The 18,044-nt window shown below is 45.2% G+C and overlaps 1 protein-coding gene, 1 long non-coding RNA gene and 1 pseudogene across 2 annotated transcripts in view; 1 reads left to right on the top strand and 2 right to left on the bottom strand.

The window, feature by feature from the left end:
• Window positions 1–1,208: 1,208 nt before the first annotated feature.
• On the bottom strand, window positions 1,209–6,293 carry LOC142446930 (uncharacterized). The gene is made up of 4 exons (XR_012784047.1): window positions 6,043–6,293; window positions 5,239–5,444; window positions 4,118–4,327; window positions 1,209–3,666 (listed from the first exon to the last, which is right to left on the bottom strand). It is a non-coding gene; the product is annotated as an uncharacterized LOC142446930 (long non-coding RNA).
• A 342-nt stretch (window positions 6,294–6,635) lies between these two features.
• The window catches only part of FCHSD2 (FCH and double SH3 domains 2), a 234,645-nt gene continuing 223,236 nt past the window's right edge, over window positions 6,636–18,044 (top strand). Inside the window, exons 1-2 of the mRNA XM_075546243.1 lie at window positions 6,636–7,257; window positions 8,998–9,095. Of these exons, the coding sequence (XP_075402358.1) occupies window positions 7,237–7,257; window positions 8,998–9,095 (119 nt within the window). The 5' untranslated portion in view covers window positions 6,636–7,236. The remainder of the gene's footprint in view (window positions 7,258–8,997; window positions 9,096–18,044) is intronic.
• On the bottom strand, window positions 14,269–14,714 carry LOC142446929 (large ribosomal subunit protein eL22 pseudogene; annotated as a pseudogene).

Below are 18,044 nucleotides of genomic sequence, written 5' to 3'. Positions count from 1 at the left end.
GCTCTCTTGGACTAGCTGTGTGGTTTTAGGCAAGTCATTTTACTTCACAGCCTTGGTCTGTGAATTAGGGGCAGATCGATCAGCAAGTTGTTTTTGAGGGTTGGACATGACGTAAATAACATGCCTAGTTCAACGGGAGGAGTTCTGGTGAGATTGTGGTTACATGTTGGGCTGTCAGCCGTTGGAAACTGTCAACGCTTCCTGCTCTGGTCAAGTTAAGTTTCAGAAACCCACAGGAGCAGTCCTCCTCTGTCCTATAGCATCGCAGGACTTGGAAACAACTCAGTGGCAAGAGAGAGGGATCATGGGAAGAGCCAAATAAACGGTGGTGGTGTTGGGTCTAATGGAGCTGGTCCCAACCCACCGCAGCCCCATGCCCGACAGAATGAAAGCTGCCCGGTCCTGTATATCTGCACGATGGCTAGGTTTGAGCTCATTCTTGAAGCCTCTGTGTCCATCCGTCGCATTGAAGGTCGTTTTTCTCTTTCTACCAAGCACAATGTCTTTCTAGAGACTGGTCTCTCTGAATCGCATGTTCAAAGTGTGTGAGGTGAACTGTCACCCTCCTTACTTCTCAGAAACATTCTGCCTGAAAATCTGTTGTTTCAACACATTTGTTTGTTCTTCTGGAAGTCCACGGAAAAGTCAACAGTCCGCCCCAGCAGCACAACTCACATGCTTCACGTTTCCTCTGACCTTCCGGATTCACTGTCCAGGGGCAGCTATGTCTGGGAGACCGCCTCCCTTCTACACAGTTGCGATTTGGCCCAATTCTACCTCTGGGGGTCAAGTGCTTGCAGCTCTGTGGTCAGGACAGTACTGTAGCATTTTCTCCCACAGAATCACATCTCAAGGGATCTTACTGGTAACATACTGCTTGGAAAGACTCTGGAAGTCCCCAGCTTAGTTCAAAGAGGGATTTTCAATCAGGTTGACCTAAGTCCCACGGGACATATGAATTAAGCCCTCATGAAGCCTGAGGTATCAGCACAACTGTGAAGAGATTTTTGGTTGGGCCAGCAGCACCTTCCCTTACGACTTCTCCAATGACAATGAACTGCTCACAATTAACACCCACAAAAGAACCACAATTCTATCAGCACATTCCCCACCCTTCCTTCTTCAGATCCTCCAGGAAAAGAGGAATCTAGTCAGTGAGGATTCTTCTTTGTTCTGTTTTTTTTTTTTAACGTTTTATTAGGGGCTCATACAACTCTTATCACAATCCATACATATACATACATCAATTGTGTAAAGCACATCTATACATTCATTACCCTCATCATTTTCAAAGCATTTGCTCTCCACCTAAGCCCTTTGCATCAGGTCTTTTTTCCCTCTCCCTCATGAGCCCTTGATAATTTATAAATTATTATTTTGTCATATCTTGCCCTGTCCGACATCTCCCTTCACCCCCTTTTCTGTTGTCCGTCCCCCAGGGAGGTCATATGTAGATCCTTGTAATCGGTTCCCTCTTTCCAAACCACTCTCCCTCTACCCTCCTAGTATCGCCCCTCACACCCCTGGTCCTGGAGGTATCATCCGCCCTGGATTCCCTGTGCCTCCAGCTCCTGTCTGCACCAGTGTATATCCTCTGCTGTATCCAGACTTGCAAGGTAGAATTCAGATCATGATAGTGGGGGGTGGGTGGGGGAGCATTTAGGAACTAGAGGGAAGCTGTATTTTTCATTGGTGCTATATCGCACCCTGACTCATCTCCTCCTCTAGACCCCTCTGCAAGGGGATCTCCAGTGGCTGACAAATGGGCTTTGGGTCTCCAATCTGCACTCTCCCACTCATTCATTATGGTAAGATTTTTTTGTTCTGATGATGCCTGATACCTGATCCCTTTGACACCACATGAGCACACAGGCTGGTGTGTTTCTTCCATGTGGGCTTTGTTGCTTCTGAGCTAGATGGCCGCTGTTTACCTTCAAGCCTTTAAGACCCCAGATGCTATCTCTTTTGATAGCCGGGCACCACTAGCTTTCTTCACCATATTTGCTTGTGTACCATTCTTCTTTGTTCTCAACATTTTGAGTCTAAGCATGCTCACAAAAAGTGGTTAAGCTAGACACTTCATGCTTTTACCTCCCCACAGTTCAGACAGCCAATGTTAAATTGGCTACTCTGAGGAGACAAGTATGTTCCTAGATCTGAAGAATTTTCTACTGCAGTTGGAACTCAGAGCATCTGTATTCATAAGCAGGACCAGTTATCAAATTGCAGCAAACTATATCAGCCCCTGGGGTCCAACATAATTTTCTTCTTTCTGCCAGCCTCTGATAAGTTCATCCCCAGCCCTTATGGGCTAGGTCAATAGGTACCGGTCATAGACTTGGGAGCCCACATACTTCTCTGCACTTTAGACCAGCCAGCCGTTTCTCTCTCATCTTTAGCATCCATGAGCTAGGCCAGGGGTCTGCAAACTTTTGATATAGCAGAGCACATCCTGTCCCTCACAGCGAGTTAAAAATCTTTCAAGATCTATAATAGTTTTACAAACAAATGGAATCACCATTATCTGAAATAATATTCTTTGCAATTTTTAAATTGTACTTCAGAGCCACATGCATGTACCAAAAGAGTCGCGTATGGCTTGCAAGCCAGTTTGCCGAACCCTGGGCTAGGCCAATGGACCACACTTGTAGGCTCAGTTCATGAAGTCCCTGCATATCAGACAGGTCAACTACCACCCTCCACCCCTCATCCCTAGCAACTATGGGCTAGGTCAGTGGGTGCCAATGGAACATGTCTAAACTCAGCCCTTCCTCCCTTACTTCCACTCATCAAGTGGATCCAAATGACCAACACAAGTGAGCATACCAGCCTTTTTTGCTGTTACTTTAACTTCTAGTCTTAGGGATTCTTCTGATGGGTATTGACTTTTCTTGTCTCAATGCCCTCAATGGGGGCAGCAACCATAACAAAAATTCTCTGCAGGTCCTTTCTTCGAATATAAAAATCTTGTCCTCTCAGCAGTTCTAGGAGGATCTTGCATGTCTTTTCAAATATAAACTTCTTGATGGAAAATCTTCTGGATGGAGCTGATTCTCAACCTAACCCTCCAATACTTTCTACATAGGGCTACTGCATTCAAACGAACAATCCTGTGTGTCTTCGAGCATATCCAATACAAGTATTGACTGAAGGTGGAGTTACATGCCCTGTGTAATCTATACTTGATATTACTTCTATCACATATGTAAGACTGCTATTAGGTAGAAGAAATATTCCATATGTATGGTATATTTTATTATTAAACATACAATCTTAAAAACATTGATGTTCCATCTTCTCTTCTACATACCTCACTATTTTTCCAATCATTGCATATGGCCTGGGCCTCAGGCTGGGTGGACCCAGGTGACCTTGGCTTCCTATTAACCATTTTGTTAACCAGCCTAGATTTTACCCTAAGCCATTCTAGATTTGACTTTTCTCCCCTCAGCTGCAGATCATCTTTTACTTCCCTTTCAGCCATTGCAAGTAATCACCACCAAAGTAACTTAATTGCCACATCCCTTTTTTCTCTTAGAAATTCTGTTTCCATGAGTTTGCAGATGTGGTTGTTAGATATGTCAACTAGACACTCCTGGCCGGGGGCAGAGTCCAACCGGTCAATCACGTGGTAGCTTGTTGTCACCTTCTTAGGGGCGTGGTCTTCTGTAGAGAGCAAAATCAGAGTGGATTCCTGTCAGCCACTCTGCTTTCCTCCTTGGTGGGGCTCTACTGGGACTCTGTGTCTGCTTCCAAGGGGAGGCCTCATGCGAGCCACCCGCCCCTGAGAGTTGACAGCACCCTGCCAGACTTCCACCAACTTTGGATCCACGAGACTATGCACCCACTGGCCTGTGATCTTCCTGCTTCCCACTTCACCGCTCATCATTTTTGGCCCACGGCTCTGCGAGTCTGAAGAGGCCCCCACTAACAATGGATCTAGGGACTTGAGTTGTCCTGGGCTGGGGGGCCTCCTTGATAGAAAGTTCTTTCTTGTACACAGGTGTCACTGCTGTTTCCTTGGGAAACCCAGCCCTACGCAGGTTACAAAGCGGCAATTCTATTTCCAATAACTGGAAACAATTATGTGGTGGTAGGGGCATCTGACTTCATTTACCTTCACAAGGAGAAGGACGATCATCATTAGCACCAGCAGCCCAAAGCTGATTCCTACGAGGCAGGGATCGGACAGATTTCCACCCTTCCACCTTTTCACTACTTCTGACACTCAAATGGCACTCTGTCGTTGGGTTTGTCAAGTCATTGGTTGCTTCTTTGCTCTTTATAAACTTCCAAAGGAAGTAACTGCGGAACGTCAAGGCCATTTCTGGCATCAGAAAGAAGATAAAAATCAGTAACCTCTCTCCATCCCCTTTAGAATCCTAAAATAAAGCCTGGGTCTGACTTTATCTGTGAAAAGCCTGTTAAATTCCTGGCTTATTTATTTACTTATTCTGTAGATAGGGTCTGATGCCCACAGAAGGCGGCCCAGGAGGTAGGTGGGACAGGCAGGAGACTATCTGTGAACTCCTCGCACTGCTATACCTTCAATGCTCTCTTGCCAAAGAGATGAAGAAGAGAGAACATTCTCCGGGTCAATCACGTTGCACCCAGGACTCCACTCCGCCTTTAGCAGTAAACCTTTGTTGAGTATCTACCATGTGCAGGATACTGCAGGCGGCCAAGCACTGACTCTTCTCTCGTTAGCCCAGTGTCATTCTTGGAACGATCATCTGGAAGTCAGCCTTGGTGAAGGCCAGGATGTTTCTTGCCCCAAACGGGTCCAGCTGAACGTAAAACGGCACCTGGCCATTACAAGCGTCTCCTTCCCAAGCTTCTGGTTCAGGGATTCTCTCCACCTCCACACCTTTCTATGAGTCACCCCTGCCACATGCACATTTTCCCATCAGGACAACACAGGATGCTCTCCCAACCCAAGTCACCAGTCCCCACCCCACAGGGTTCATCTACTCCCTCCACTCTGCAGAAGTCTGGCAGATTGTGCTTCTCAATAAAGTCAGTTTCTGGATACCCCTGCTCCTGCCACTCTCTTTTTCTACCAGTCCACCCTGGATCTCCAGTGCCTGGCAGAAGGATTGGCACAAAGTAGAACTGTGGCAAATATTTTTTGAATCAATGATGGCTCCATGGGTTATTTATGAACATTATGTTCCAGGCCCTGTGGTAAGGAGACACACTCCTTAATACAACACACCAGGAAGCTGGCAGTATACTCACCCTTATTTTCCAAAAGAGGGAAAAGGTTGACAGCGGTGACGTGACTAGCCCAAGGCCTTCCAATGAATTGGTGATGAGACAGACTGGAGCTGTGGCTCTAGCTGCCTCTCACAAATGACAGGGTTTGGGGCCACCCACAGTTTCCTTGCCCTCGGCCTTCCTTGATCTAATTGAGGACTCAGGAGAAGGGCTGGCTTTTGAATGGCCTGAAGGAAACCAGAAATAGACTTGTAGTTCATTCACAACTCCAGATAGCCTATTCAAGCATAGCTATGGTCTGTCATCATCCTGAACAGGAATCTAGGCTACCTCAATGTAAACAAAATGTTTTAAGTTCTACCTTCCTGCCTTCTGGCCACATGGCCTCACTCACTACTCTCTTGCCTGCTTATAGCGGCCAGAGCAGCTGTCTGGGACTCCAAACTTATGATGAAACAGAAGAAATCCAGCTCAGGCTTCACGCAGCCCTGTGGTAAGCCCCCTGGATATAGGCCCCAGCGAGGACGCACTGAGGAGCTCATCTTGCCAGTCTGGGACAGACGGATGGACTGGCACTCAAAGGTCCCGACCCCCCCCAAACAAGGGTTTCCTCCATTGCCCCTTGCTGCCACCTCTCCTTCTCACCAGGTATCATCCTGCATCTTTCTTTATTCCCACGGAACGGTTTGTGAGGCAGATTCTAGTCGTGACATGCGCCCTTCTTAAAGTCCCCATTCCCCATGGGCTCCCGCCTTCCTCCATCCAGCACAGAGCTTCTTGACTTGAAAGCCTGTAGCAGGGAGCCCTTTTTGTCTTGAAGGGTACCTGTTCCTGGACTTGACGCAGGCCGCAGAAACGTGTTGACCTCGGCTGGAACCCTGCTTGCACAGCTTGCTGGTCGGCCCATTGACTCAGGCGGCAAGGTTTCAGAGGGTGAGAGGAAGCAAAAAGCCGGCACTTTCTTACCACAAAGGACCTGCCGCTCCCCTACCTATTGCAAAACTTCACTGCCAACGTCGCTTCTCTTCCACACCCCCTTCTCCCCACCGTGCACACACACTCTGCAGAAGCCAAGCCGGCGGGAGGCGGGGGCAGCCTGCGCGCGTGCGTCGGCGCAGAGCCCTCTCCCTCCCACGTGCGCGCCCCCGGCCGCAGAGCGCGCCGCGCCGGGCTGGCGGGAAAGCGCGCGGAAGCCCCCGGCAGGCTCCCGGTGTGGGGGAGGGAGGGCAAGAGACCTTCGGAATGTGCCACTCCGCGGGAGCGGGGGTATTTCCGCGCTCCGCTAGCGCTCCCACGCCTCCCGACCGCCGGCCAATCCGTTAGCTACCCCCGTCCCTCCCCGCGATACCACGGCCCGCGTCTCGGCCGAGCCGCTCGCAACCCGGCCCGGCCCCTCCGGCCGGGCCCCTCGTGCCCAGCCCTCCAGTGAGCGCTTCCCTCGGCGGCCCGAGAGGGGCGCTACCCTGCGCGGCGGGGCCGGAAATTCCCGCGGCCTGAGTGGCGAAGGCGAAGCCGAGAGCTCGGCGCCACCTCCCTCCTCCCCGGGACGGGCGGAGGCGTTGGGCCCAGGGAGGGCCCGGTCACCCAAGTCTGGGGACAGCCGCAGCAGCGAGGAGCAGCAGGGCCGGCGGCGGGTGCGGAGCCCGGGAAACGCGGCTGCGCCTCCCGAGCCGCCCGGCGGGCAGGGAGACCCTCGGTCCCCGCGCCCGGGCCCCCGCCCCTCCTCGGTCTCCGCCTCTTTCCCTCACACGCCCCCCAGGGCCGCCGGAGCCCGGGGCCTGCCCGCCCGGCGCTCCTCCTCCTCCTCGTCGTCTTCAGACTCGCCCTGGGACTGTGGTCCTCCTGCCTCCCTCGGCCCCGCTCCCGCGGGGCGAGTCCTCCTCCTCAGGCTCTCCTTTCTTTCTCACACTCGCACGCGCGTGCACGCGCCTGCTGGGTCGCCCCCTCCCCTCCGGCCCGCCTTATCCTCGTCCTTGCTAAACGCTGCGGTCGGGGGAGGATTGATGTCCCTTCACCACCATGCAGCCGCCGCCGAGGAAGGTGAGGGCGCAGCTGGGACGGTGGGTGCGGGGAAGGGGCTTGGGGACTTGGCGGCGGCGGGGGAAGCCGGGGACGGCGATGCGTACGAGGAACGTGGCGGTGGCAACCACGGCGCCCCCTCCCCCTTCTGCACGGGGCCGTGTTCGCCCTCGCTCCGGCTTATCCGCGAGTTGCCGCCGGCTGCGGGCTCCGGGCTCCGGGCGCGCGTGTGAGGTGTCTTCCTGACCGAGGGGCGCTGGGGGACCCCAGGCGTTCCGCCGGAGTTTTCGGGTGTGCATTTGTGTGTACGCGCGCGCATCGCAATGCTGCCCTCTGCAAAGTGCACTCCTGGGGCTGCGCCTAGGGGAGGCGAGGGAGACCCTGCAGCTTCGCCGCGCCTGTGGGTGTTGTGATTGTTTAGTCTGCGCTGGGGTTGAGCCTGCCAGCCGCTGGTCGCCCCGGCCCATTTGCAAATTTGCTGGGGATTCGTTTCACGCCTAGCCTTAAGATTTGGCCTGCCTTTCCCACGGGGCGGCCGGGAACAAGTTGGAATACTAACCCCCCCCCCTCTGTCCCCACCCCAGGAGAAACCGAGAAATTAAAGCTTGACCGGCTCTCCCACCCACTCCCCTCGCTGCCCCGCCTCCCAACCAGGATGGGGGCTAGCGACGACGTGGTCGCGCTGACCCCCAAGTAATGGAGAGCGGGGTACATTGGGAGTTGAGCTTGGATGGTCGGGGCGGGGTGGGAGCGACGAGCGGTCGGGGTTTATCAGCAGTTTCCCCGCGGTGGCTCGTGAACTGTCTCCCTGCCGGCGGCCCCAGGGACCGAGGCTGTGTCCTTGTCTTTAGAATCCTGCAGATGGTTACTGAGTGTCCACCCGGCGCCCTGGGTGGGATGGGGGAGGACGGTGTTCTAACCTCTCTCGGGAAAACATTTTCTGGATGCCCAACTCGTAACTGCTTCCTGGCCTTTTTTTCCCCTTGGTCGTAACCCGGGTTTTTCCATATGCCAGTTCTTTCTTTCGGACACATACCCACTCCTGGCAGCCTTTCTCTGACTGCCGGGACTCCAGACTCCTAACCTGGAACCCTTGAAGTCCCCGCCTGGGCTGGCAGTCGAGGGTCTTGAGAGCATTTGCTGTTTTCAGCTTGAAGTAGAGCCGCCCCGGGAACTGGCTTCTTGGGGTGGCTTCAAAGCTGGCATCTTCTGGAAGGTCACTTTTGCGTTCTCCTTTGTGAGCAAGAGATTGTGATTTGATCCGCTGTCAGCGACAGCGGGCATCTGGGACCGTGTGCTTTCTCGCAGCCATTATGGAATAATTTATCTAGTCGATGCACATTCCATGGTGGGGTGAATTTCGGGTCTTTAGATTTAGGTATATGTTTGTGCTCCTTCCCCAGTCTGCTCTCTGCTCACCTCTCGATCAATGAATCTTTTTGGGAGAAATAGAAGGTAGACTCTTGACGTCTAGAGAGGCATTGAGCTTATGCATGAAATGGGATGACTGGCAGTTGATTTTATCCCTCTTTAATCTGTAATTCATACACTTATGTGTTCCATCAATTCATTCAGTCTCTGTTTGGGGTGGTCTGGTGACTTGTTTTCATTGCATAAGTCTTCGGTAAGCCAAACTAGGTGACTAGTAGTGGATTTATGGTCTTTAGGGGAGAGGCAAGTGATCGGTTTTTTTCCTCAAGTCAGTTTTTTATGTTGTTATAAGTTGCAGTCAGGTCTTCATAAATATATGGTATATTTTAGGTGAAAGTTACTCAAGAACTGAAAAACATTCAAGTTGAGCAGATGACAAAGCTTCAAGCCAAGCACCAAGCAGAATGTGATTTGCTTGAAGATATGAGGTAAGGTTGTAATAAATACAATCATTTGAGAACTTCTCTTAGTTTCCAAGAACCTTTGCATTACCAAACCCCAGGAACTGCTGATGGAATTTCCTTTTGGATTTCCTGTTTTAAGGCCGTTAGAGGTTTGACTCAGCTGGAAATTATAACTGGAACTAACACAATACAAACTTTTTTTTCTCTTCCAGTAGGGGAACATATAATGTACACATACTATTTTGAAAACACAAGGGATCTTAAAAGTTTTATCAGTAAAATTATAGCCACTAAAGTAGAAATTCTTATTTAATATGGACATAGCCTTTTGTTACGCCCACCAAATGACCTTTGCTTTCCTGATGGGTTTGGGTAAGAAGGTGGGGAGAAGCTACTGATTTCGATTATATGATTCAGCTGTGAATGCTTGTTAAAGCGTTAATTGTGATGGCCATCCTGCTGGGTATAAAATGAGCCAGCTCAGAAGCATGAATGGGAGCTCTCACAATCAGCAAGAGAGAAGAGCTGGGAGTAGAGTGTGTCTTTTGGCCTCTGGGATCCTTGCGAATTCTTGATCCAGAAGACAGCTTTGACACCAGAGGAGTGGCAGAGAAGACGCAACAGCAGAGCCAGGAGCCAAAGCATGAAACAGCAGTGGGCTGCCCAGCCCAAAGAGCAGGCAAAACTGAGTTCTTTGGGAACAGAAATCTTATTGAGTGGGGTGGCCCTGGGCACTAAATTATGTGAGCTGAGTTTGCTTGACCCAGTGTCTTCAGGGTGAGACTTATGGGAGAATGGCATGCCCTCTGGGCATTCATTGGCGGCTATAAAAGAGCTTTGTGTAACATTGCCTGAGCAGGGCAGACTAGACCAAAAGACTGAGGGCCAGAAAGAGACCTGCCAGTGGGCATAGCAAGAAGAAATGGTCCTGAATGAACAACTGTATCCTGAGCATTTCTCACCTAACTTGCAACCTGTTAACCTCCCTAATACATCCCATAATCGGGACGATCGTCGTGATTTTGGTGTTGCTGTTGCAGTGAATTATCAGACCCAGCCCGAGAAGCAGAGTGCTGTGGGAAGGATGGTGGGTGGTGTCAGACTTAATAATGGAAGGTTGGGGTGTCTCTGATCTCTGCCTTTGGACACTCAGCCTTGAGAGCCAGAAGAGGTCATATGTGGCCTCTACACCGTTATCAGGATCTTAAAAAGCTTATCTGTAAAATGAGAGCCATTGAAATAGAAAATTCTCATAAAGTAATCTTTTTACTGATTTGTAGCAATTTATTGCCATAATTTTAAGCACATTCTTAAACTGGCATCTGTTTAATAGTTAATATCTGGTGGGAATGAGCCACTCAACACTGGATGATTGCAGACTAGCTCTGTCTGTTAGACTTGGTCTTTGAATGTTTGCCATACTTAATCTTTTAACATAGTTGCCTGTGTGCCTAGCATGACTTTGAATTTAATAGATGAAGACATCTCGCCAACATAATGAAACTAAATTCATTTATTGAAAGATGTGCCGCTTTAAAATTTAACGTTCTGTTAATATAATCCTATAATCTGAATTGGTAGTTCCATATTTAATTTTATTATATTTATACATAATATAATTATATATTTTATATAATAAATCATATAAATATGCAAATTATATACTATAGAAACAATGTATTATATTGTATCATATATTATATTTATTTTTATTATAAAAGGTGAAAGTTAATTTAGATGTTGAAGCTAAATGGCTATAATATTTCACTTAAAATTTTTTCACTTTTTAATACATTTATCAAATTGGAATTGGATCAGTAACCCTCATCTACACATAAAAACTTAAACATTGCCATTGAGTTGATTCCAATTCAGTGACCCTATAGTTTCTGAGACTATAGAAGCAGACAGCCTCCTTTTTTTCCCTGAGTGCCTGGCGGTTGGCAGCCCAACACCTAACCTACACCCCACCAGAGCTCCTTAGTTATGTGTTTCCTCTGGTGTACTGACTTCATGTTGGCTTCAGGAAAAAAATAGGAACTATTATAATGGTAAAATTGTATATGTTTGGATGGTTGACTTGTTTGTAGCCCAAAAGATTTTGTGTAAGACGTACCTTTTTTTCTTTCCCATATTTAACTTGGATACTATTTATGAACATTCCTGCCGTACACCTGGTTTTTCATTTTCAAATTAAGGCGTATAAATCTGTTCTCACCAGATTAGATAAACATTTGTCTGGAAAGTGCTTTTTTCATTCTGTATTTGTATCTTTTCATTTTTCTTGTGACCACGAGGAAATTTTTAGATTTAAATAATTCCGGTGCAAGCTATTTTAACTCTCTTCATCCAGTTAAAAACGCGAGATTCTTAACACTTATGAAGTGGACTTAAGGTATTTATTTTAGTAGAAATCTCTGATGAAGAAAGGAATCAGTTTCAGAAGCAAGTCCGGGAAGCAAAATTGGTATGTGAGTGAAGATTGTGAGTGGGGTGGTCATTAAGCCCTGTGGATTATATTTTCTGAAGACTTCTCACTCCCTTCTTGCCTGCAGGTTGATGTAGGAGGTTATGTCTCAGTGACTCATTTTTGTATCTTGTGCCTTTTATTTCGGATGATGGAAGTGAACATTGGAGTCAGACTAGCCTGGGTTTGTGTCCAGGCTAGTCACCTGCTGTCTGTGCTGACTTCAGCTAATAAGCAGGTTTCTCATCTGTGAAGTGGGACAATACTGAGCTGGCATCCTCTTCAGCATGTAGCACATGCCGAGTGCTGGATTGATGGCGGTTTTGCTCCCCTTGCTGTGGGTGACTCCATTACATTTCACCTACGTTATTGCTGTTTTAGCACTCAGTGCAGTTGTGGCTGTTCGACAACATGGAGTAGGTTCCGACTCATCCTGACCCTGTGTGCAACAGAACAAAAGGGTGCCCAGGCCGGCACCATCTTCAGTCGTTGCCATATCTGAGCCCGTTGTTAACACCACTGCGCCAGTCCATTGTGCTGAGAGTCGTTGTCTTTTCTGGTGACCCTCTCCTCTACCTGGCAGGATGGATGCTCTTCTCCAGGGACTGCATCCCCCTGACCACATGTCCAAAGTACATGAGAGGAGGTCTCCGCATCCTTTCGAAGGAGCTTTCCTGTTGCACTTTTCCCCAAGACAGATTTGCTTGTTTTCTAGGCAGTCCATCATTCAAAGACATCAATTCCTCTTTGGCATTACAGTAGTGTCTTCATTTTCCACCTCTTCTCCTTTCTTTTAAACCTCTCTTACACATTGCCATCAGTTTGTTTTTTTTAAAAAGATTGTTTTTGTTATTCTTTTTAAACATTGTTGTAAGGTATATCTGTCAGCCCATTGTGACCTTATCTGTCAGGATCAAAGACTTTGTCATAGCCAAATATATGGTCCTTCACAACTTCAAGTCTGGTCTGTATTCTTGGCTTAGTTTACCAGACTTTCATTCCATTGCATGCTTCCTCCTTTCTGCCTTGCTGTGGCCACTTGGTTTCTGAGTATCGGATGGTGTTCTCTATGTTCTGGCCTGTGTTTGTGCTTACTCCTTTGCCTGGTGATGTCGTTCCTCCCACTTTTATATTCGACAGGTTCTCATTGCCGCTAACTCTGGAAATTGGTTGATCTTTGTGGTCTCAAAGAATTTCGATTTTGCTCATGTTTCTGGCTCCCTTTCATCTTAGGTGAATTCTTGAGCTTAGAGATGGAGTCTTACTCATTTTTGTATCTACTGTACCCTTTATTTAGGCTGGTAGCATTGCCAGATGAGTGAAATTAGAAGTTATTTTTAAACGGGCCTTTGTTGTCTGTCCTTCGGGGAGAAATTTTATAAACTCTATTTTTGAGGATCCATAGAGATGTCTGTGTAATTCATGTGTGCATTTTAAATGCACTAAGCTATTTGATTAGAGTATATATCTATATAATAATTAAATGTAGAGATTGTTGGAATTCTGAAAATTAATGGGTTTTATTTGTTTAAAGGAGTCTATTATTTTAAAGTGTGTTTTCCTTCTTATTCAGTTAATGGAATGAATCCTGCATCATGCATAGACAGTGAAACACAAGTTTAGGCTTTTGATTGTCCCTCATCCCCCAAATAGTAATATTGAATTGGAGATGAAAACTTCCCTACTCTTGGCATTCATGATAACTTTAGTTGCTTGAGGAGGGAGGTGGTCCCTGTCTGTCCTGGGAAGTGGTATGAGCTTAAATCCATTCGCTAGAAATTTCTGAATTTTAATACTGTTTTTTTAATGCATTGTGTTTGAAAGGATCTTGCCTGCTTTTACTTTCTTTAAGTCTGCTATCCGTAGATCCCCACAAATAGCACTTCTTTCCAATATGTCCCCTCCAAGTTTTATGTTTTAAGTTAGTATGAATTCACTCAGAAAAATAGAAGTAACTTTTCATTCAAGTATAAAAAAATTGGTAGTAAGGTTTTTATGATTAAAAAATAAAGTTCAAATAATGTATGCTCTAAATAAGAGAATTTTATGCTGTGTTGTGTTGAAGTTATACTCTGAAATATGTGGGGTTTCCCTCATTAGAACTGATAGCAATCGGTTTCTTAACTTTTTTATGGCTAGTGCTAATGGCACCCTACTTTTTTCTGGTCTGGAAGTTTGAGAGGAGGGGTCCAATTATGAGAGTTTTTCTTTTCTTCCCCTCAGTTCATTTCTTTCAGGGGCATCTTTGGAAGCAAATGTGCTGGGATGCAGTAGGAGAATAAAAGATAACTTATTAAATCAAGACATTCCATGCTTTGGGGAGATTTTCTACTGGACTGTTTCCTGTTGACTTTTGCTGTCAGCAGTAGGCAAGCGTACTTTACTTTCTTTTTAGTTTATTTAATTTTTTTGACTCTGCTTTCTAAGTTCAAAATACTGCAGTCTGTGTATTTTATTGCTTCCTTGTGATGTACTAAGAAGAGTCAATAAAGAAAGTTGCTTTACAGGGACGTAAAACTTGAAAAACTATTATCTCAGCAGACATTTTAAGGGGTCATTATATAATATGGAAAAATCAAGGAATTTTAGAGTCAGATGGGTACTTTTAAGTTTGTTCATTTTATAGATAAAAATGGAAACAAGCATGATGAGTTGAAGGGAATCATAATTGATGAGGGCTCGAAGCAGTTTCTCCTATTTCCGGATTAGTACACTTTACGCTGTATCGGGTTCTTTTTTTTTTAGTTCCCAAGTTTTATTAAAGGGCTTATACAAAATATTCCCAAGAAGACTTAATCCTCATCTTCCTCCTCTTCCTCATCCTGGTTAATCTGGAAATAGCGTAATTCATAGCTTTCTTTGCTGTTGGCCACTACCCGCAACCAATCACGTAGATATTCTTCTTCAAATATTTTTTTGTGAGATATTTCAAATACCTTTTGGAGAAAGGCACCTCAGAGGTTACCGTAATCTTGCTCTTGCTTTTTTCAATGGTTACGACTCCTCCCCCAAGATTACCGGCTTTCCCATTCACCTTGATTCTTTCCTGAAGAAACTGCTCAAAATTGGCAGCGTCCATGATTCCATCTTCTACAGGGTGGGTGCAATCCAGCGTGAACTTCAGAACCTGCTTCTTTTTTACCCCCCTTCGCCACAGGCTTTTTCACAGGTGCCATGGCGGCAGCGGAGGCAGAAAGGACAGGTTCTTAACCTTTTAACCAAAGAACTCCTCATGGGCCCCATATTTTGAAAAATTTTCCCATTGAGAAGTACATAAGAATTTTTCCTATCTCTCACTTTATAATATCATACCATTGAGCTGTTGATCCGCTTTGGATAATGTTTTAGAAAATCATTAATATTAAATTCGGCCAAAAGGAAAAGTCTGGAAAATTTAAATACTTCAAAACCTGGTCCTGAACCATCTTACAGCTGTTGTCATGTTTGAGTCCATTTTTGCAGACGCTGTGTCAACCCATGTCGTCGAGAGTCGTCCTTTTTTCGCCGACCCTCGATTTTATAACGCATGATGACCGCTTTCGGGTGCTGGCCTCTCCTGAGAGTATGTTCACAGTATGTGAGATGAAGTTTTGCCACTCTCACTTCTAAGGAGCATTCTGACTGTATTTCATCCAGTAGAGTTGCTTTTTCTCTGGCCATCCATAGTACTTTCAATGTTCTTGGCCAACACCATAATTCAAACGCATCAATTTTTCTGTAGTCTTCTTTATCCATTGTCCATTTTTCACCTGCACATGAAGCAATCTAAAGTATCAAGGCTTGGCTCAGGCATTCCTTAGCCCCCAAAGTGACGTTTTTCCTCTTTAACGTTTTGAAAGAGAACTTGTGTAGGAGATTTGCACAATTTGATGTATCATTTATTTCTTGATTGCTGCTTCCATGAACGTTGCTTGTGGATCCAAAGAAACTTAAATCCTTGACAACTTCAATTTTTTATCTCTTTATCATGATGTCTATTTGTCAAATTGTCAGGATTTTTGTATTTTCATTCACATTGAGTTATAGTCCATGCTGAAGACTGTAATCTTTGATCTCCATCAGTGATTGCTTTAAGACCTCTATTTTCAGTGAGCAAGGTTGTGTCATTAGCATATCACAGTGGTTAATGAACCTTTCTCCAATGCTGATGCGGTGTTCTTCCTATAGTCTAGTTTCTCCACTCGTTTGCTTAGCACGCAGATTGAGTAAACATGGTGTAAGGACAATTCTGATGACACTTTTCCTGGCTTTTAAGTATGCCTTTAAACACGATCTTGGTTTATGTAAGGGTTCCACCTGAGTGCAGTTGAGAGATTCCCATTCTTTGCAATGTAGCCATAGTTTTATGTGCACATAATTGGATGTCTTTGCGTAGTCAGAGAAATACAAATAAATGTCTTTCTAGTATTCTTTGCTGTTAGCCAAGATCCATCTGCTATTCCTCATTCCATGTCCTCTTTTGAATCTAGCATGCATTTCTGGAACTTCTCTGTTGAATTCAATTGTTGTTGAATTGTCTTCTTACACATCATATTAACAGAACCCTGATAGTCCCGTTGATACCCGTTGGACTATTAATCACAATGTTGGCAATTTGAAACCACCAGCCACACCGAGAAAGAGAGCGGTCACTTTTCTGCTCCCATGAAGAGCTGCAGTCTCGGAAACTCACAGGGGCAGTTCTACTCTGTCCTAGAGGGCCACAGTGAGTAGGAACAACTAGATGGTGGTGAGTGAGTGATGTTACATTCATGATGTTATTTGCTAATTTCTACATTCTTTGGGGGCCCCTTTCTTTGGAATGGGCACAAATACAGATATTTTTCAGTTGGTTGGCCAGGTAGCTGTTTTCCAAATTTCTTGGCATAGATGAGTGAGTTCTTCTAGTGCTGCGTCACTCTGTTGAAACATTTCAGTTGGTTTTCCTTCAATTCCTGGAGCCTTGTTTTGGGCTAATGCCTTCAGTGTATCCTAGACTTTGACCTTCAGTACCATCAGTCTTGATCATATGTTATCTTTTGAAGTGGTTGAATGTTTACCATGTTTTTTGTACATTATTTTTTGGTTTACAAAATTTTTTTGTACATTAACTGTATTCCTTCTATCTTCTTCCTGTGTTATTCATATGACAACTAAATGTTATAATGTTACAACTCAGGGCTTGGAGTTTTCTTTCAGTTCTTTCAATGTCAGATATGCAGATTTCTTCTGGTTTCTAATTCTAGGTCTTTACACATTTCATTATAATGCTTTGCTTACTCAAGCTGCCTTTTGAATTGTTCAACTCCCTTACCCTCCTCCATAATTGTTTCCATTTGCTCTAACTACTCTGCACTTAACAGCAAGTGTCAGAGTTTAATCTGACATCCATTTTGGTCTTCTATTTCTTACCTGTTTCTTTTAATGATCCTTTACTTTGTTCATGTATGGTGTTCTTGATGATGTCATCATCCCACAGCTCATATGGTCTTTTGTCACTAGTGTTCATTGTATCAAATCTGTTCTTGAGATGGTCTCTAAATTCAGGTGGGATAGACCCAAAGTTGTGGACTTACTTTTCTTCAGCTCCAACTTGAACTTGTATATAAGTAATTGGTGGTCTCGTCCACAGTCATACCCTGGCTTTATCTTGGCTGATGATTAATTACTTTAAAGAAAACAATACGTGATTTCACACAAATGATCTGTAAAGCTCAGACTGACTCAAGAAGCACTTTCTACCTTTACTGATACCTGGAAGTCTAAAGATTTCAGATGTGACATTCTCTAAATCTCAGTGCCCTGGGGGTCACTTTGGATTGATTCTGAAGTCTGTTTATGGATGCACTGAGACTTTTTTTCATCGTCCCAGAAATTGTTAAGTTTGGAAAGGGACTTTTAAGGTGATGTGGTCCAGAGTTGTATTTTGTTTTGTTTTTTAAGCAGCTTTATTGAGATACAATTCATATACCATATAATTAACCCATTTAAGGTTTATGATTTTACATTTTTGAGTGTTTTCAAAGAGCTCAGCATACTCAAATAATTCAATCACAACAACAGTTTAACTTTCAGAATAATTTTGTTCTCCCTTAGAGAAATTCTAACCTCCTTAGCAGACATTTCTCATCCTCTTCCCCAGCCTTAAGAAAACAGATCTAAAAAAAAAAAAAAACCGATTTACGTTTTGTCTTTACAGAGCTGGGATCTTTATGCTGGTAAATATAAACATACATGATGTTCTTGTTTGTGATTGCCTATTTTACTTAGCTTGATTTTTTTTTGTTTTTTGTCTTTATTTTAAAAATTTATTTTAATTAATTTTTTTACATTTTATTAGAGGTTCATACAACTCTTATCACACTCCATACATATACATACATCAATTATATAAAGCACATCTGTACATTCTTTGCCCTAATCATTTTCAAAGCATTTGCTCTCCACTTAAGCCCTTTGCATCAGGTCCTCTTTTTTTTTTCCCCCTCCCTCCCCGCTCCCTCATGAGTAGCTTGATGTTTTTAAGG

Source organism: Tenrec ecaudatus, chromosome 4 (genome assembly GCF_050624435.1).
Source record: "Tenrec ecaudatus isolate mTenEca1 chromosome 4, mTenEca1.hap1, whole genome shotgun sequence".
Taxonomy (NCBI): domain Eukaryota; kingdom Metazoa; phylum Chordata; class Mammalia; order Afrosoricida; family Tenrecidae; genus Tenrec; species Tenrec ecaudatus.
Note: the sequence above shows the minus strand (reverse complement) of the source record. Positions and strands in the feature narration are given on the sequence as shown.